Source organism: Rhinopithecus roxellana, chromosome 15 (genome assembly GCF_007565055.1).
Source record: "Rhinopithecus roxellana isolate Shanxi Qingling chromosome 15, ASM756505v1, whole genome shotgun sequence".
NCBI classification, from domain to species: Eukaryota; Metazoa; Chordata; class Mammalia; order Primates; family Cercopithecidae; genus Rhinopithecus; species Rhinopithecus roxellana.
In genome coordinates this window covers 56363850-56383991 of record NC_044563.1, presented here as the reverse complement: position 1 = coordinate 56383991, position 20142 = coordinate 56363850, and the positions used below count along the sequence as shown (strand labels likewise).

The 20142-nt window shown below is 46.8% G+C and overlaps 2 protein-coding genes and 1 long non-coding RNA gene across 4 annotated transcripts in view; 2 read left to right on the top strand and 1 right to left on the bottom strand.

Annotated features, from left to right (window-relative positions):
• DGAT2 (diacylglycerol O-acyltransferase 2) overlaps positions 1-1847 on the top strand; it is a 33008-nt gene extending 31161 nt beyond the window's left edge. Inside the window, exon 8 of the mRNA XM_010366788.2 lies at positions 664-1847. Within this exon, the coding sequence (XP_010365090.1) occupies positions 664-818 (155 nt within the window). The 3' untranslated portion in view covers positions 819-1847. The remainder of the gene's footprint in view (positions 1-663) is intronic.
• Positions 1848-15063: 13216 nt separating this feature from the next.
• LOC115893558 lies at positions 15064-16116 on the bottom strand. Its single transcript, XR_004053580.1, has 2 exons — positions 15773-16116; positions 15064-15167 (listed from the first exon to the last, which is right to left on the bottom strand). It is a non-coding gene; the product is annotated as an uncharacterized LOC115893558 (long non-coding RNA).
• A 369-nt stretch (positions 16117-16485) lies between these two features.
• The window catches only part of UVRAG (UV radiation resistance associated), a 335339-nt gene continuing 331682 nt past the window's right edge, over positions 16486-20142 (top strand). For both annotated transcript variants that reach the window (XM_030917811.1, XM_010366787.1), the window contains exon 1: positions 16486-16834. In XM_030917811.1, coding sequence (XP_030773671.1) covers positions 16718-16834 — 117 coding nt within the window. In that variant the 5' untranslated portion in view covers positions 16486-16717. The remainder of the gene's footprint in view (positions 16835-20142) is intronic.

Here is a 20142-nt window from a genome sequence, read left to right as displayed (position 1 = left end):
TCGGCTCACTGTAACCTCTGCCTCCCAGTCTCAAGCGATCCTCCCACCTCAGCCTCCTGAGTAGCTGGGACTGCAGGCGTGCACCACCACGCCCAGCTAAGTTTTTGTATTTTTTTTATGTAGAGACAATTTTCACCATGTTGCCCAGGCTGGTCTTGAACTCATGAGCTCAAGCAATCTGCGGGTCTTTGCCTCCCACAGTGCTGGGATTACAGGCGTGAGCCACCATGCCTGGCCTACACTTTTTAAAGCATGTCACATTCCTCGCAGAATCCTCAGAAAAGCCCTGTGAGGAAGAATCCACATGTGACAGAGGAGGAAACTGAGACTCAGAGAGGCAGGAATGGCTTGCCCAGAGCAGAGCAAAAGCAAAGATGTTTACTTGATCCCCTGACTGTCATAGACCCTCCTAGCAGAATGCAGTGGGTTCAACCAGTCTGCAGCTTAGCACCTGTGTGGCCTCGGGTGGGTCCCTTCACATGCTCCTGGGCCTCAGTCTTTTAATCTGTAATAGGGGACAACCAGAGATGCAGCACATAAAGCATTTGGCACAGTTCCTGCCACATGGCAGGCCCACAGCCCCACATCACTGCCTTCAGCATCATGATAGATGCCCAGGGGAAGGGTGTTGACTAACCAGAAGCCTCTGTCTTGTCCCTGCAGTGGGAGAGCCCATCACCATCCCCAAGCTGGAGCACCCAACCCAGCAAGATATCGACCTGTACCACACCATGTACATGGAGGCCCTGGTGAAGCTCTTCGACAAGCACAAGACCAAGTTCGGCCTCCTGGAGACTGAGGTCCTGGAGGTGAACTGAGCCAGCCTTCGGGGCCAACTCCCTGGAGGAACCAGCTGCAAATCGCTTTTTTGCTCTGTAAATTTGGAAGCGTCATGGGTGTCTGTGGGTTATTTAAAAGAAATTATAATAATTTTGCTAAACCATTACAATGTTAGGTCTTTTTTAAGAAGGAAAAAGTCAGTAATTCAAGCTCTTTCACTTCCAGTTTGCCCTGTTCTAGGTGGTGGCTAAATCTGGGCCTAATCTGGGTGGCTCAGCTAACCTCTATTCTTCCCTTCCTGAAGTGACAGAGGAGACTCAGTCTTGGCCTGGGGAAGAAGGATCACCATTAGTGACTGGGCCAGTTAGATGATTCACTTTTTGCCCCTAGGGATGAGAGGCAAAAGCCACTTCTCATACAAGCCCCTCTATTGCCACTACCCCACACTTGTCTAGTCCTGAAACTGCAGGACCAGTTTCTCTGCCAAGGGGAGGAGTTGGAGAGCATGGTTGACCTGTTGTGTGAGGACAGTAGTAGGCATCTGGAATGCTCCTGTTTGATCTCCCTTCTGTCACCCACTCCTCACCCCCAGTCACTCACATCAGAGCCTGGACTGGCCTCCGGGACAAGGATGGGGGTGGCAATGACACCGTGCAGGGGAAAGGACTGCCCCCCATGCACCATTGCAGGGAGGATGCCGCCACCATGAGCTGGGTGGAGTAACTGGTTTTTCTTGGGTGGCTGATGACATGGATACAGCACAGACTCAGCCTTGGCCTGGAGCACATACTTACTGGTGGCCTCAGTTTACCTTCCCCACGTCACAGATTCTGGATGTGAGGAAGAGGTCCCTCTTCGGAAGGGGCCTGGCCTTCTGAGCAGCAGATTAGTTCCAAAGCAGGTGGCCCCCGAACCCAAGCCTCACTTTTCTGTGCCTTCCTGAGGGGGTTGGGCCAGGGAGGAAACCCAACCCTCTCCTGTGTGTTCTGTTATCTCTTGATGAGATCATAGCACCATGTCAGACTTTTGTATATGCCTAGAAAATAAATGAAAGTGAGAATCCTCTATGAGTTATTGCTGGGGCTGCATCTGCATCTGCTGCTGACACCTGGGGGAGACTGGGGCCCCAGCTGGCTGCCCTCTGAGCCCTCTAGCCTCTTGCACCTTTGGCCCACATGACCCTGCTGTGGTGTGTTAGTTACCTATCACTGTGTAACAAACTACTTCAGAGCTCAATGGTTTCCAACAGTATCTGTTGTCTCCCAGTTCCAAGTCACGATTTGAGGCTTGGCTTGGTCCTCCACTCAGGGTTTGTCACAGGGCTGCAGTCGTCTTGGAGCCAGGCTGAGGAAGGATCCACTCCCAAGCCCTTTCCTGCAGTTGTTTGCAGGATTGACTTCCTCACTGGCTGTTGACAGAGGCCACTCTCAGTTCCTTGCCACATGGGCCTTTCCGTGGGGTAGCTCATGGCACAACAGCTGACTTAGCAAGATGAGCCAGTGAGTGAAGTGAAGTGTGTGAGCAAGACAGAAGTCCCAGGCCCTTATAACCTAACCTGGGAAGTGATATCCTGTCACCTTTGCCATATTCTGTTCGTTAAATGAACATTGCTAGGTCCAGCTCCCACTGGAGGGGAGGGGATTACACCAGGGAATGGATGCCAGGGGGCAGGGGTCATTGGGAGCCACTTCACATGGTGCCTACCACATGTGGTAAAGGGCTCCTGTCCAGCTGGAGGGCCCTTCAGTGGCTGAGCTGGAAGGCTCCTTATGGGTCACTCAAGCTGTGTTCCCTGCCAAAAAGGCAGAGGCCTGGCGTCCTTTCACCCTAGTGATTTCAAGATGCCACCTCTTTTCTAATTCCTTTCTGTTCAGTGAGTACTAAACACCTGGGAACTCTTCCTAGCCGAGACCAAAGGACCTCGTTCTAACTTCCTTACTGCCAGAACTGTCCTGCCTGTCCTTGCTGTTCATCCCCCTCAGGTCTAACTCCTCTGTGCTGGAAACAGAGAGAGCTACTTGGGAGCAGAGACAAACACTGAGAACAGCTGAGGATACACAGGGTAGTCAGAGCTGTGCCAGAAGTCCCAACCTGCCCAGGGGTGCCTCATGAGGAAAGAACGCCTGAGCTGGGCCTTGAAGGGCGGCTGGGAGTCACCAGGAAAGGAAGGCGGTGAACAGCAGAGCAGCAGGGGAAGGATAGGGAGGTCTGATTGGAAAAACATTGCTGGTTTGAAAGATGGAGGAGACAGAGAGCAGTGGGGCTTGGCTTGGAAGGGTGGAGAGCTGGTGTCTCCAGAGTTTCTATGTGGGCAGGAGGGCAGAGCAGTGAGAGGAGTGCTGGGAGGGGACAACAGAGGCTGGCTTCTAGTGCCAGGCAGGCCTCAGGCTAGAGAGCTCAGGTCAGAGGACAGCCATTTCCTTTCGGATGGGGAAAAGGCCTTTTTTCTGATGAGGGTCTCAGCATCACCCCAGCCCCAGCCTGAGGCTGACCCAAGGCTGAACTGCAACCTCAGTCTCTGGCTTCAAGTCAAGCCCTGGCCTTAACTGAGGCTACTCCACCAAGGTAGGCTGTTATCCTCAAGCACTGCTTTTGGTGAAGGGTGAGCACCTGTGCACTGGGGAACTCCGCCATCTGCCTAAGGAGAACAGGGACAATAACTGGGTCCCAGATCCCAGAGGGATGCCCTCAGTGGCCTGACCAGAGCTGAGACCACCCTGGTCTTAAGCTGTGCATGAGGCCGGCGGGGGGACTCCAGTAGGTTCTGTGAACATTGCCTTGGGATGGGAGTTGTTATCTCGGGAGAAGGAACTGGAACCTCCTTTCCCCCGAAGACCTTCTGCCCTTGGGTGTAGTGGTGAGGGCTGCCCTTTGAGACTGAAGATGGTCAGTTCCATGATTCTGCCTGTGGTTCCCAGATATAGCCACAAGGGGGCACTGAAGATGGCTCTCAGGCATAGGCCACACAGTGGCTTAGGCTTGCTTTCCACATTTTCTACATCTCTCCAGCTCCTACCCAGGCTAGAAGCTAGGGTGTTTCACAGATAAAGATATCTATTAGGTCAAATTGGTTTATCCCATTGTTCAAATCTCCTGTTTCTTTGTTGGTCTTCTGCATAGTTGTTCTATCCATTATTCCGAGCAGGGTATTGAATTCTGCAGCTGTTGTTACTGATTTATGTCTCCCTCCAGTTCTGTCAGTTCTTCATGTATTTTGGGACTCTGCCATTAGCTGCATGCATGTTTATAACATGTTTATATTATGTCTTCCTGATGAATCCACCCCTTATTATTATAAAATGCTGCTCTTTGTAGTAACAGTTTCTGTCTCAAAGTTTACTGTGTATAACTGTATTGTTACAGCCACCCCAACTCTCTTTTGTTCCTGTTTGCATGGAATGTCTTTTCTCTCCTTTCCCTTTCAACTTATTTGTGTCTTTGAATATAAAGTGTGTCAGACATAATAGTGTTGGATGTTTTTTATATCCACATTTCTACTCTTTGCCATATGATTGTTTAAGTCTCTTTACATTTAATGTAATTGTAAGGTGGAATTTACGTCTGTCATTTTGCTATTTGTTTTCTGTGTCTTATTTTTTTTTATTCCTCTCTCTTTCCATTCCTGCCTTCTTGTGTGTTAGATAACTGTTTTCTAATACACTATTTTAATTATCTTGTTTCTGTATATTTTTTAGTTATTTTCTTAGTGGTCGGTGACACTTTAGTCCAGATTAATACAAATTAAGATTAACATCTTAATTTCCCCATCGTTTGGGCAGGGTAGCTTGAGAGAAAAGAGAGGCAGGCCATATGAGAATGGTATAGTGGGTTAAATAGTGGCCCACACAATATGTCCACATCCTAATCCCTTGAACCTGTGAATGTAGTCTTATTTGGAAAAAAGGGCCTTTGCAGATAAAATTAAGTTAAAGATTTAAAAATTAATTTAAAAATTAAGTTAAAGATGAGGTAATACTGAATATCTAGATGGGACCCCAATTCAATGATAGGTGTTCTTAGAAGAACAGGCCAGGCGCAGTGGCTCATGGCTACAATCCCAATGCTTTGGGAGGCAAAGGCAGGAGACTCGCTCGATCCCAGGAGTTCGAGACCAGCCTGGGCAATGTGGTGAGACCAGCCTGGCCAACATGGCAAAACCCCATCTCTACTAAAAATACAAAAATTAGCCAGGTGTGGTGGCGCACACTGTAGTCCCAGCTACTTGTGAGGCTGAGGCACAAGAATTGTTTGAACCCAGCCGGGCACAGCAGCTCACACCTGTAATCCCAGCACTTTGGGAGGCTGAGGTGGGCAGATCACCTGAGGTCGGGAGTTCAAGACCAGTCTGATCAACATGGAGAAACCCCGTCTCTACTAAAAAATACAAAATCAGCCAGGCTGGTGTTGCATACCTGTAATCCCAGCTACTCGGGAGGCTGAGGCAGGAGAATTGCTTGAACCTGGAAGGTGGAGGTTGCGGTGAGCCGAGATCGCACCATTGCCCTCCAGCCTGGGCAACAAGAGGAAAAGTCCGTCTCAAAAAAAAAAATTGTTTGAACCCGGGAGGTGGAGGTTGCAATGAGCAGAGATCGTGCCACTGCACTCCAGCCTAGGCAACGGAGCAATACTGTCTCAAAAAAAAAAAAAAAAAAAAAAAAAAAAAAAAAAAAGGCAGAGTTTGGAGTTGTGTAGGCACAGGCAAGGGACAAAGGAACACCTGGAGCCACCAGAATCTGGAAGGGGCATAGAAGGATTCTCTCCTTGAGCCTTCTAAGAGAGCATAGCCCTCAATTTTGGACTTCTGGACTCCAGAACTGTGAGAGAATAAATTTATGTTTTTTTTTTTTTTTTTTTTTTTTTTTTTTTTTTTTTTTTGGAGACGGAGTCTGGCTCTGTCGCCAGGGCTGGAGTGCAGTGGCCGGATCTCAGCTCACTGCAAGCTCCGCCTCCCGGGTTCCCGCCATTCTCCTGCCTCAGCCTCCCGAGTAGCTGGGACTACAGGCGCCCGCCACCTCGCCCGGCTAGATTTTTGTATTTTTTTTGGTAGAGACGGGGTTTCACCGTGTTAGCCAGGATGGTCTCGATCTCCTGACCTCATGATCCGCCCGTCTCGGCCTCCCAAAGTGCTGGGATTACAGGCTTGAGCCACCGCGCCCGGCCGAGAATAAATTTATGTTTTAAGCCACCCAGTTTGTGTCTTAAACTAATACAGTGACTTTAATATATTTGCACCACCTGATAGAGAAGTTGGACCAGAGGATGACAACCTCTAGTCTTCGCACAAATCACATATTTCACTTTTCTTTCCATGGGGTGGACTGCAAGTTTGGAAGCCACTCTTCCCTAGTACTTCTGAGAGGGTGGAATATTTTCCCATTTAATGAGTTATAATGGGATCACGAGGAGGAGAAACGTGGGGACTTCCCCGACCCCCTGCTTCTAGCACCATTTTTACAGCAAACTCATGCTTCATATATATATTTCAAACTTCTTTTTCATGTTCTTGTTTCCCTTCCTTGCAAACTCTTTTTCAAAATATTTTTTACCACTTTCTGTTTAGGGAGTTTTGTTTCATATATTTTCATCTAATTTTTTTAATCATACATACACACAATTTTATTTCCTATGTTTTTTATGTATCATTAAATCACACTAACATGCACCTTTAAAAGTTTCTTCTCTGAAATACCAAATGATTTTTGAGATTTATATTTACTTTTGATGAAAACTAATATGTCAAAGTATTTTTCTTCTAATTAAACATGAACAATATATTTTTTCATTCAATGTATATGATATAAAAATATATTCCAAAAAAAGTATGACTTCACTATATACATTTATCGAACATATATGCAGTAACACTATTTCATTAGAGGCAATCAAATGTAGGATTAACAACACTGGAGTTACACTGCTTTAGAATCCCAGCGCAATACTCAGAACATGTGACCTTGGGCAAGTAACATGACTGCCTTCACTTTCTAATCTCATAGCACTGTTGTGCCGATACACAAAAACTGCTTGTAACAATGCGTGGCACAATCCAAGCACTCAATAAATTATTGTTTTTTAAAATCTAAGTTTTAGGGAGTTGAGCCTGATCTCTCTCTCCTGCTACAGAACTCCACTGTGGTAGCCCCTCTTGAATAAAGTCTGCCCTACGCCCTACTCTTTTTTTTTTTTTTTTTTTTTTTTTTTGACAGTTTTGCTCTTGTTGCCCAGGCTGGAGTGCAATGGTGCGATCTTGGCTCACCACAAACCACCTCACGGGTTCAAGTGATTCTCCTGCCTCAGCCTCCCGAGTAGCTGGGATTACAGGCGCGTGCTACTACGCCTGGCTAATTTTGTATTTTTAGTAGAGATGGGGTTTCTCCAAGTTGGTCAGGCTGGTCTCGAACTCCCGACCTCAGGCAATCCGCCTGCCTCGGTCTACCAAAGTGCTGGAATTACAGGCGTGAGCCACCACACCTGGCCCCTACTGTTCTTAAACGAATCTAGGCTTTAATGAGCAAAATATTAGGATAAAAGTAAAATAAATAATTTTCATTTCGTTTACATGAAATAGATTACAATGAACATTACACAATTTTTAAGTCATTTTTTAGAAACAATCTCAAAAATTTTCAAGTACAATATAAATAATTTTTTTTCTAAATTATTTGAGAGTAAGTTGTGGACATACCTCATCACACTCAACAAACAAGAATGTTATTCTTTCTCTTTTTTTTGAAAGAGGGTCTTGCGCTGTCACTCAGGCTAGAGTGCAACGGCACGATCATAGCTCCCTGCAGCCTCCAGCTTCTGGGCTCATGTGATCCTCCCACCTCAGCCTCCCAAGTAGCTGGGATTACAGGCACGTGCCACCAGGCCTGGCCAATTTTTTTTTTTTTTATTACTATTTTTAGTGGAGATGACGTCTCTCTCTTTCTCGCAGGTCTTGAACTCCTGAGCTCAAGCAATCCTGCCTTGGCCTCCCAAAGTGCTGAGATTACAGGCATGAGCTACCATGCATGGCCAAGAATGTTATCCTATATAACTACAATGAAACCATGAAGACCAAGAAATTAACATAAAAACATTGCTACAGTCTAATCCTCAGGCCCTATTCACATTTCACCATTTGTCTTAATAGTGTCCATTCTGGCAAAAGGATCAAGTTCAGACTCACATATTATTTCGATCTTCTTTTATCTGAAACAGTCTTCCTTGACCATCATGACTGACAATCTTGAAGCTGACGGGCTGGGTACTCTTAGAATGCCATTCAGTTTTGTTTTGCCTGTTGTTTCCTTATGATTGATTTAGGTTATTTATCTTTGGCAGAAATACCACAGATGTGATGATGGGCTCTTCTCACCACATCCTATCAGGAAGCACATAATTTGAATTTGTCATATCACTGATGATGGTTATGTTGATCACTTTTAAGATGGTGACTTGCCACACTTTTCCACTGTAAAGTTACTCTTTTTTTGGTAGTAAAAACATTTTTTATTAAATGTTTAATAAAACATTTAATAAATGTTATTAAACATTTCACTTCCTTATTAAACATTTATTATAAAGACTCATGGATCCTATTTTATTCAATGGATTATAAGCCATTCTAATATTATTTATTCTGATGCTCAAACTGCCCCAGTTTTGGACAGTGAGAACCCCTTTGAACTGGCTTCTGTGTCCTTTTGATGTCATTTGTCCCATCATTTTTCTGAGGACTTCCTTATTTTCTGGCACAACTAGATGCCCCAGAATCATCTTTGACTTTTTTTCTGGCCCAATCCTGGAATCAGCCACTTCTCCAAAGAGTCTTGATTCCTCCTAGTGGAGGACGGTATCTAGAAACCAAGATCTGGCCAGTCTTAATTTATGGACAACAGGGTTCATCCTAGTTCTCTCCCTTGTCATATTTATAACTAACTAGTCCTAAATAGTGTATTCTAATGAATGCAGGAGCTATGCTGTGGGTGACAAAGTCCTGGCCTGAGGACCTGTGTTCACACCATCAATTTGCCCTAAGAACCATGTGATGGGTCATTTTAATTTCTGAGCCTTTTTTTAGGCATCTGTAAAACAGACAATAATACCCACTTCAGCCAGGCTTGGTGGCTTACTCTTGTAATCTCAGAACTTTGGGAGGCTGAGGTGGGTGGAGCCCCTGAGGTGAGGAGTTTGAGACCAGCCTGGCCAACACAGTAAAATTCTATCTCTACTAAAAATACAAAAATTACCCGAGTGTGGTGGCTCACACCTGTAGTCCCAGCTTCTTGGGAAGGAGAATTGCTTGAACTTGGGAGGTACAGGGAGGTGAAGGTTGCAGTGAGCCGAGATCGCGCCACTGCACTCTAGCCTGGGTGACACAGTGAGACTCTGTCTCAAAAAATAAAACAAAACGAAGTAAATAATACCTACTTCACAGGATCCTGTGGGGATTGACCAGAGTAATGTATGTAAAACACTTAGCAAATGTTAGTTCCCTCTAGGTCCTAGGGACACCTATAGACTCATAGAGGGGAATTGATTTGTCTAAAATCATGCAGTGAGTTAAGCTAAAGGTTCAGACTGGTCTCCAGCTGCCTACCCCTGGTGTGGAGTCTTTCAGCCACACCACTTTGCATCCAGGGTGTACCTTCTCAGGAACCCTGTGACGCTATGCCTGCCTGGGGAGTGGCTGACCAGTCAAAGAATCAGCCTAACAGGGAAATCAGACATCCCTCGAGTGCCTTTATTACCAGGAACTCAGCACATTTTTGTCCTAACTGTCCTCAAACTCAATGAAGAAATGTCACTATTTATCATCACCATTTTCACAGCTTTGCCCACCCCGGAATCCACTCAACACAGTAGCCAGAGTGACATTTCTGAAACATAAATTAGAGCATGTAACTCCCCTGCTTAAACCCCTTAGTCCATGAGCCTCAAAGAAATCCAGACTCCACTGTGGCCTACAATGCCCGGCAGGACCTGGCCCTGCCAGCGTCTCCACCCTCATTCTGTGCCATCAGGGCTGGATTAGGACTTCAGAAGCTCTAAGCACCAGAGGATAATGCTGCTTCTGCTGTATACAATTACAAACAAGGGCCAGGTGCAGTGGCGCACACCTGTAATCTCGGTCAGCATTTTGTAAGGCCAAGGTCGACAGATCACTTGAGCCCAGGAGTTCGAGACCAACCTGGGTAACATACCAGAAGGAAACTCTACAAACAATACAAAAATTAGCCAGGTGTGGTGGTGCGCTGTAGTCTCAGCTATTTGGGAGGATCAACTGAGCCTGGGAGGTTGAGGCTGCAGCGAATCATGATCATACCACTGTACTCGAGACGGGGTGACAAAGGAAGACCCTGTCTCAAAAATAAATAAATAAATAAAATTACCAATAAAAACAACACTAAACTGTTAAAGAAACTGAAAGTGGTCTTTAGTTTGGTTTTGGTTTTGAAATACCAATTTCTTTCAAAAGTGTTCTCCTCTTCCTCCTCGGCACCGGCTGGCCTTCTCTTTGAGTTGCTGCAATGCTCCATATGGTCCTTCACAGGCTGTTCCTCCTGTTCCTTTATCCAAACAGCTTCCTCTGCCCTCACTAACTTCCTTTGTCCAATTAACTCCTACTCATCTTTCAGACCTCACTGTAAACATCAGTTCCCAAGGAAAGTTTTCTCTGGACAACTCTCAGTAAATCAGCTCCCTGGGTTAGATGTGCTTATTTCCCATATGTGTTACCCTTACTGGCCCACACATTCACAAGCTCCTGTGTTCACACTTGCATCTTTACAGTCGGTGGCAGTGGGAAAACCACTGGAAGTGAGGAAAGAGCGCTGGTCTTGGGGACGAAAGGCCCAACTCTTTGTCTTAACTTTGCTACAAACTTTGTGTGACCTTAGGCAAGCTCATTTCCCCTTTCTGGGGGCTGTGTCTAGTCGGGAGGAATGGAGATCCCCATGTGATCCAAACATTCACTTACTCAACATTCATTCATTGACTTCATTCATTCAGCCATTTGCTAAATGAAGCTATGGAGCCTGTCCTCTGTGTTGGGATACTGGGGACTCAGATAAATCAAAAGCAGAGGTGCACAGCAGAGTGGGAGGGACAAATGTAGACTGCTCAGTATATGACTAGGCACACAGTTACACATACCGAAGAGAGATCAGACAGCTGCTGTAGGAGCCCAGAGGAGGTAGCAGTTCGTTCAGACCTGGGAAGGCTTTCTTGAGAAAATGACCTTGCCGAGTTGGGAAAGAAGAAGGGAAAATGCTGTCTAGGCACGTGCCTTTCAGGGTTCTTGGGTATGTGCACTTTCTTTGGGGAATTGCCTTTTTCTTTCGCAATTCTCACCTGACTTCTGCAAGTGTCTCACTCTTCCAGTCCTGCCCCTTCAAAGCTACCCCTCCCCCAAGGGCTGCCTGAGCCATATTTCTAAGTGCTTTCTGTTGCCCACGATGAAACTCATGTTCTTCGGCCTGGTAGTCAGGTTCTTCTCACCCGGCACTAGCTTCGTCTTCCAACCTCTTTGCCTGTTGCTCTCCCATGCAGCCTTTGTTTCAGCCATGTTAGACTCTGCTGCTGCCACATCCTCTGCCCCTGTGCCTTTGCTCATGCTGTTCCTCCTGTGTAGGATACTCTCCTCTCCTAGGAAGCCTTCCTGGACAACACGTGACAGTTAGCAACTTTCTCTTAGTGCTTCCACTGTACTTTATACATCATCTCTATTATTGTACTTACCACTTTGTACCGAATGAGCTGTGATCTCCTTTCAGTTAGGAATTCTATGCGCATCATTTTTTGAAACGTAGTGCCCAGGCTGGACACCTGGCAAAGGTCTGATGGGTGTTTGATTAGACAAGTAAGTGAATGGAAGAAAAAGGGCTCTGTTGAAAGGAAGGCAATAGATTTAACTCAATACAGTTTGAGACACTGAAAGACCCATCTGACCTGTCTTGCTCTTGTTTACCCAATGCATCAGGCCCATGAGGTGAGAGGAGGAAGTGGAGGCAAAATGGATTGGGGTAGGCTTAGCTTTTTGGCCCTGGAAACTGAATGTTTGACTTAAATACCCAACATGGTACTAATTGGCTGTTAAAACACCAGCTATTCCCGAGCTAAACCAGTCTAAACACCTATTGTTCATCTCCCAATCATCCTTTATAACTTTGGTGAAGCCTGCTCTGACCTTGCCCACCAGCTCCTGGACCTTGGACCCCATTCTATCATTGCATATATATTGCATTTGGCCACCTTATGATCTGTGTCCTCTAAACTTGGATATATGTTTCTCTGGGGGATATATAGCACTACGTAAATATTATAATAATTTAATTATGTGATTTAAAATATTTTTACGTTGAAACAAACAGCCATATTATGAAATAGGATCCCAATAATAAAAGAGTTTTTAGGCCAGGCACAGTGGCTCACACCTGTAATCCCAGCACTTTGGGAGGCTGCGGCGGGTGGATCATTTGAGGTCAGGAGTTCGAGACCAGCCTGACCAACATGGTGAAATCCTGTCTCTACTAAAAATACAAAAAAAATTAACTGGGCATGGTGGCGCATGCCTGTAGTCCCAGCTACTCAGGAGGCTGAGGCAGGAGAATCACTTGAACCCGGGAGGCAAAGGTTGCAGTGAGCTGAGATAGCGCCACTACACTCCAGCCTGAGTCACAGAGAGAGACTCTGTCTCAACAACAACAACAATAACAACAACAACAACAACAAAGTTTTTAGAATGATATAGGACATATGAAAATAATGACAGCTAGTATTTATTAAAAATGTACTATCTTCAAGACAGTGTGTTAAATGCTTGACATTATCTTGAATACTTTGCAAGCAGCAGGCTTTTGAGTTCTTTCCAATGCCCCTAGGGATAAGAGTTCTAGTTCTCCTAGTGTTTGCGGCATTTGGGAAAAGTGGGAGAAGCGTTGTTTACTTGAGCTCTGCATTTCCAGCACTGAGTAACTAGCCTGTGCAAAGGTGAACCTCAGTAAAGGCTTGTGGAAAGAATGGATCCTGCTCTACGCTGGAATGTCCTTTCCTCCCTCCGTCCTGACCTGGTGAACTCTTATTGGCCCTTCAATACCCTGTTTCAATGTCACCTTCACTGTGAAATCTGACTCTCAACTATTTTCTCTGGCTCCCACTGCCTTTGGGCTTCCCTCTGACCCAGCAGTGAGTAACTGGATGATCACTCTTTGTTTATTTTTGATGTGGGGTCTCACTCTATTGCCCAAGCTGGAGTACAGTGGCATAATCTTGACTCACAGTAGCCTCGACCTCCCAGGCCCAGGTAATCCTCCCACCTCAGCCTCCTCAGTAGCTGGGACTATAGGTAAAAACTACATGCCGGGCTAATTTTTGGATTTTTTGTAGAGATAAGGTTTTGCCATGTTGCCTAGGCTGGTCCCAAACTCTTGGGCTCAAGCAGTCTGCCCGCCTCAGCCTCCCAAAGTGCTAGGATTATAGCGTGAGCCACTGTGCCTGGCCTACTCTTTGTTTACTGGACTCCCATATAAGGGGTTGGGCAGCTCCTCTAGGGTTGGATCTCGGTCTGATTTCCCAGCATCTAGCAAAGAGCTTGATAAAAGAAGCCCTCAGTGTGCATTTATTGAATGAATGAAGTGATAAAGTTCAGAACTGATGCCCAAAGGAGAAAGAAGTGATTCTGTGTTCTTTCTCTAGGTCCATTTTCTTAACTGAATTATGGCCCCCTAAAAGATACGTCCATGTTCTAACCCCTGGAAGCTGTTAATATGACCTTATTATCTAGGTGGGCCCTAAATCTAAAGACAATGTTTTTTTTTTGAGATGGAGTCTCGCTCTGTCACCCAGGCTGCAGTGCAGTGGCACGATCTCGACTCACTGCAACCTCCGCCTCCCGGGCTCAAGCGATTCTCTTGTCTTAGCTTTCCAAGAAGCTGGGATTATAGGCGCTGGCCTCCATGCCGGGCTGATTTTTGTATTTTCAGTAGAGATTGGGTTTCGTCATGTTGGCCAGGCTGGTCTCAAAGACTCCTGACCTCAAGTGACCCACCCACCTCAGCCTCTCAGGGTGCTGGGATTTCAGGCGTGAGTCATTGCGCCAGGGCCTAAAGACAACGTCTTCATAAAAGAAAGAAGAGGCGGCCAGCTGCAGTGGTTCATGCCTATAATCCCAGCACTTTGGGAGGCCGAGGTGGGCAGATCACCTGAGGTCAAGAGTTCGAGACCAGCCCCACCAACATGAAGAAATCCCATCTCTACTAAAACTACAAAATTAGCCGGGTGTGGTGGCGCATGCCTGTAATCCCAGCTACTTGGGAGGCTGAGGCAGGAGAATCACTTGAACCCATGAGGCAGAGGTTGCGGTGAGCCGAGATCATGCCATTGCACTCTAGCCTGGGCAACAAGAGTGAAACTCCATCACACACACACACACACACACACACACACACACACACACACACACACAGACATAGGAATAAGAGAAGCCCATGCAATGACGAAGGCAGAGATTGGAGTTATGCAACCACTAGCTAAGAAACTAGAGCCACCAGTAACTGGAATATGTAACGAAGGATTCTCCCCTAGAGCCTTCCGAGAGAGCACAGCCCTCCTGACACCTTGATTTCAGGATCCTAAACTCCTGAACAGTGAGAGAATTTCTGTTGTTTCAAGATACCAGTTTGTGATCATGTGTTATGGCAGCCTCAGAAAACTAATACAGCTTAGAAACAGAAATGTGTTTTCTGTGAAATTCCCCCCAGATCTTGGCACCACGTGAGTTCAATCAGATAATATTTGGGATTTCCCAGTGACTCCTTTCTCAACAAACACCTGACCAAGCGACTCCTTTCTCAGCAAACACCTGACCCCACACCCCAGACTCCAGCCATGAGGAACCACTCAGTGTCTCAGAACAGGAGACAGTGTGACATCTTTGTGATCCAGCTCTGAGAAAAGATCCAGGGTGTTTTTCAGGCTTCTGAACACCCTGGAAAGATAGTATGCTTATATTTTGTTTAAAAAATTTAAAATGCAACTATTATATGCCAGGTCCTGTGTGGGCACTTTACATATGTTGATTTACTTTAATCCCTACAGCAACTCTACTACTATTTTAAAGCTGAGAGAGGGGAACTGACTTGCCTTGGGATACATAGCTCAAAGGTGGCAGAGCCAAGATTCCAAAGTGCCTGATTCCTATTGTGTCTGACTCTAAAACACTATGTTCTTTCTGCTATGTTCATCCAGGTGGTGGAAAAATTCAGTCTGGGAGCAAAAAAAAGGAAGATCAATATCCTGCAGAATGACTCATGCTATTTATTATAGAAGAAATTACTGGAGATGCTATCATTGTGGATCACAGAAGTCTTCATGGAAGAGGTGGCATTTGAGCTGGGCCTTCACTGAAAAAAAAAACCAAACATTTCCTGATTCTCTGTCAGGCACTGGGGATCCAGAGATTAATCAGACAAGGTCCTTTTGCTTGAGGAATTCACAGTATTGTGTGTGTGGGAAGGAGGGTGGCTGCTTGTGTGTGTTAAAAGACAATGTGGCCAGGCCCAGTGGCTCATGCCTGTAATCCCAATACTTTGGGAGCCCGAGGCTGAAGGGTCGCTTGAGCCTGGGAGTTTGAGACTAGCCTGGAAAATATGGCCAGGACTCCATCTTTACAAAAAATTTAAAAATTAGCTGGGTGTGGTGGCATGTGCCTGTATTCCCAGCTACTTAGGAGGCTTAGGTAGGAGGATCACTTGAGCCCAGGAGGTCGAGGCTGCAGTGAGCCGTGATTTTGCCACTGCACTCCAGCCTGGGCGAAAGAATGAGGCAGTGTTAAAAAAAAAAAAAAAAAAAAAAAAAAAGGATAATCCAGACCTACGGTACGGTCAAAATTCCTAACTCAAGGTCCCAGAGAGGCTCAGAGAAGCCTTTTGGAAGAAGGGACTCCTGCCCCAGCTAAGACTGATGGATAAGTAGCAAAGGCTTTCTAGGGACGGCACAAGCAGCCCACCTGAAGCGGTGAATCTGGCGTCCTGGGTGCCTGGCACACCTTGTAGCTCAGCGTACTAGTTAGTGGAGTGCGAGAAAGGGCGTGTACTTGTGGGTTGGAGTTGGTCATGAAAAAGCTGGTGGGACTGCCCAACGGTTCTCAGGTCCCAGTGCATCCTGCGTGGTGGCTCTCCGCTGAACCATAAAGCATTCCTTTTCATCCTGCACGCTGATGAGAACGCCGGGAAAAGACTGCGCAAGGTGCCTGCCAAGGCAGACAAGCGATCGCCACCCAGCTGGCTTCCAAGCGGGTCCCCGCCCTCCACCGGAGGCCTGTTACCACGGCAACCAGCGAGGGCGGAAGTGGCTCAGAAGACCGATATTCCCTAATCAGGTGACTCTCGCGCCTCCTGCACGTGACACTGGAGCCCAGGCGCGCACTCTACCTAATCAAGACCCCACCCCTCTTTCCCTTTACTGACAATTGACAGCGACCTCGTGCAATGGCCCTCCCGCCTCCACCAGGACCCTCTGCCCGTTGGTAGTGAATGAACCAATTAGACTGGGAAAAAAAAGAAGCACCGCCCCAGGTTTCACTCCGGCTTGACAGACGCAATTGAGGCCATCCTCGAGTCCCTCCGCCCCCAAGTTCAGTACGGCCAGCGATGGACAGACCTTCTACCCAATAGCACGCCCCTTTTCTGCCGTTGGGTCCCGCCCCTTGAGGGCTAAGCCAATGAGCGCGCCGGATCTCGGCAGGGTGGAGGGGTTGCACTGCGGTAATATGGCTCTTCCTTAGCCAGCGGCGGCAGCGGCGGCAGCGGCGGCGGCCACTGTCTGGACGGAGCACTCCTGCTTGTCGGGTGGCGGGTTTCTAGGCTGCAGGAGCTTGGCAGGTCGTGGCTAGGAGGCGGCGGCGGATGCCGGAGGAGCGGCCGCCTCGCCGCTTGGCGGCTCCTGGATCCAGATGAGCGCCTCCGCGTCGGTCGGGGGCCAGGTCCCCCCGCCACCCCCGGGCCCGGCCGCCGCGCTGCCTCCCGGTTCTGCCGCGCGGGCCCTGCATGTGGAGCTGCCGTCTCAGCAGGTAAGCCCGCGCGGGTCGCAGCCCTCGGGAGGGACCCGGGCAGGCCCGCGTGGAGAGCCTGCTGGCTCCAGGCTGACCCCACGAGCCGGGACACCCAGAGCAGGGACCCGGAGGGCTCGCGGGACTGAGGAAGACTGTGAGGAGATCTTGTACGGGGAGGGGTCCAGTGATGGCCGAACCTCCGGGAGATCCCGGAGTTCTAGGAGAATCCCGTTACAGGAGATGGGCTTGTGAGGGGACAAGCAGCCAGCCAGCGAAAGTCCCTGGGGCCCCGGCCAGAGGCCACCTCCCCCAACGCAAGGAGCCGGGGATTCCCCCGCGTAGACCATCTCCCTCGTTCCCCCCGGGAAGGGACCCGGGGAAGCTCCTGTGTCCCACGGGCCACAGCGAAAGCACTTTTTCTTTTTTTCCCCACCTGGCCATCCCCGCTTACGGAGAAACCAGTTTGTACTCTTCGTGCAAGAGCCCTGGAGGAGACTTTGGGGTGTCTACCATTTGCTTTAATCTCCCTTGATTATTAAGTATTCGGCCTCTTTAGAGAAATTTATTTGAGACTTGGGGGTTTCCTTCCTACTTCTCCGAGTCTCAAGGAACGCATCTTAATAATTAGGAGGACTCTTTCCTTCTTCATTCCCTCCAGTGAGTCTCTGTGGAAGGAGGATTTGATGTATATATTCATGTGTTCCTCCATCCTTTAAGAAGGGCTTTGAGGACTTCTTGGCTCTGCCTTGTAGGGAGATAAGAAGGGGGAAACACTGACTTTGGAGGTCTGACAAAACTCTTTGTTTTACTCACATATCTGTAGAGTACTTCCCTCCTTATATCCGTTGCCTTCCTTCTGTCCCCCAAGGGAGATTTTGCAGGAGTCTTAGCATTAAAGGGACCTAAAGAAAGTACCTTTCACCCTCTCCCTTTATTCCTCCTTCCAAGAAGAGGATCTAGGAGAAACTATCATTTATTGAGAACCTACCGTGTTGGATTTGTGCAAAGGGCTCAGTGGCCATTAGTTCACTGAATTTTCACAACTCTGTGAGATAACTGTTTTTATTACCCCCATTTGGCAGTTGAAGAAACAGGGGTTTGTCCAGAGCCTTCCAGTTGGTAAGTGGTGGGACTGGGTTGCAGAATCCAGTGTCTGACTCTGCAGCCATGCACGTTCTTGAGACTTGGGCAGCCTTCCTCCACCACCTTTACATAGGACAGAGTGAGTTCCTTCATACACCCCTCCAACTTTTCATCAGCTGCCAGTGGGACTTAGGAAGGATTCACAAAGAGGAAGGGAGAGGTTGTGGGGGAGAGAGTGGTTGAAAAGTGAAATGGATTTGAATGCAGTAAAAGAGGCGGGGGCTAAAGGGAAGAGAAGAGTTGGAGATAATAACCACTGTGGTTGCCATTGAATAGGCAGACAGAAGAGCTTACAGTAGCAACGGCTTTTTGTGTGACTACTACCTACTACCGAAGAGGATTGAAAAGATACCATGTGCCCTGGTTTTGTGATGCTGTTTGCAGAGAATTTCTGAATAGTAGGAGTTTGAGGGTAGTGGGAGTTTGGATTGTATTGTGAGATACTGGAAGAGGGTAGAAGTCTGGCTAGGGAGACACATCTCTGGAGTGAGCATTAATGTGAGTTTTTGTATGTGTAGGAGGTGGAGTGTGAGGGTGGATACTGGGAGAGGGAATAGGGAGCACCCTTAGAAACAGCCTGGAGAAGTCCTGAGGAGTTCAGGGGCCAAGAAGGGTTTAGTTTGGGGGAGCTTTGAGAGCATGTGGGATTAGGAAAGAGAAAGCATCATTTACTTCATAGAGCCTGTTCTCTGATAACAGTTCACAGTTTAACACTGGGAAAACTAATGCAAACAAACTGTTGATGGAGTAATTTCAGCCTCATTTGTTAGTGTTTGTCAAATTTTTGGATTGGTGCTGAGGGATATATAGTGGCGTAAGTGTACAGCTGAATGCTATATGAGTGCCGAGTATGCTATTTACAGCTTTCTGGGGGTGTCATCCTTGAATTCTTGGAAGGCAGCCTATATAACAAAGCACTTTTACTTTTGCAGTTGACATTAATTTAGCTTTTGGGGTCAAAATGCTCAGTTTTTTAGTGTATAAATAGTATCAAAATTTTGTTGAAGTTTTATCTGTATGTAGTTAAGTGCACAGATTATTAGTATTCAGTTGATGAATTGTCACCAAGGGAACAGTTATGTAAGCACTACCCAGATTAAGAAATACAAAATTTTGGCTGGGTGCAGTGGCTCATGCCTGTAATCCTAGCACTTTGGGAGGCTGAGGTGGGGGGATCACTTGAGGCCAGAAATTTGAGAACAGCCTGGCCAACTTGGCGAAACCCCGTCTCTACTAAAAATACAAAAATAAAATAAAATAAAATAAATAGCCAGATGTGGTGGTGCACATTTGTAATCCTAGCTACTTGGGAGGCTGAAACAGGAGAATCGCTTGAACCTGGGAGGCGCAGGTTGCAGTGAGCCGAGATTGTGCCACTGCACTCCAGCCTGGGTGACAGAGTGAGACTCAGTCTTAAAAAAAAAAAAAAAACTCCAAAATTATTGACATCCTGGAAGTCCTCCTTATGTTCTCTCCCATCTCTACTTTTCCTTTTTCTCTAAAGGAACCACTTTTCTGATTTCTAATGTAAAAGATCAGTTTTTGCCTGTTCTTGAGCTTTGTATAAATGGAGTTGTGCAAACAGTATTTTTTTGTGTCTGGTTTCTTTTACTCAGTATTGTGAGAGTCATGGAGTATCTGTGTATGTCTAATTTTTTTTTTTTTTTAGCATTACTTTGTTGTCTTTTTTTGCTTTTACAAAATTTCAAGGTTTAGATAAATTGGAATGTCAGTTGTTAACTTTCCTTTAAATAATATTTTCAAAACCATACATTTTAATACATCCCATACTAGTTGGCAAGGTATCAATTTTTTTTTTTTTTTTTTTTTGAGATGGAGTCTAGCTCTCTTGCCCAGGCTGGAGTGCAGTGGTGCGATCTCCGCTGATTTCAACCTCTGCCTCCTGGGTTCAAGTGATTCACCTGCCTCAGCCTCCCAAGTAGCTGGGATTACAAGCGTCTGCCACCACACCCAGCTAATTTTTGTATTTTTAGTAGAGACGGTGTTTCACTGTGTTGGCCAGGCTGGTCTCGAACTCCTGACCTTGTGATCCTCCCGCCTCAGCCTCCCAAAGTGCTGGAATTACAAATGTGAGCCACTGTGCCTGGCAGGTATCAATGTTTCTAAACAAATAAGCCCTGTTGGTTTAGGATTTCTATGATAAAGTTAAAGCATAGATTCAG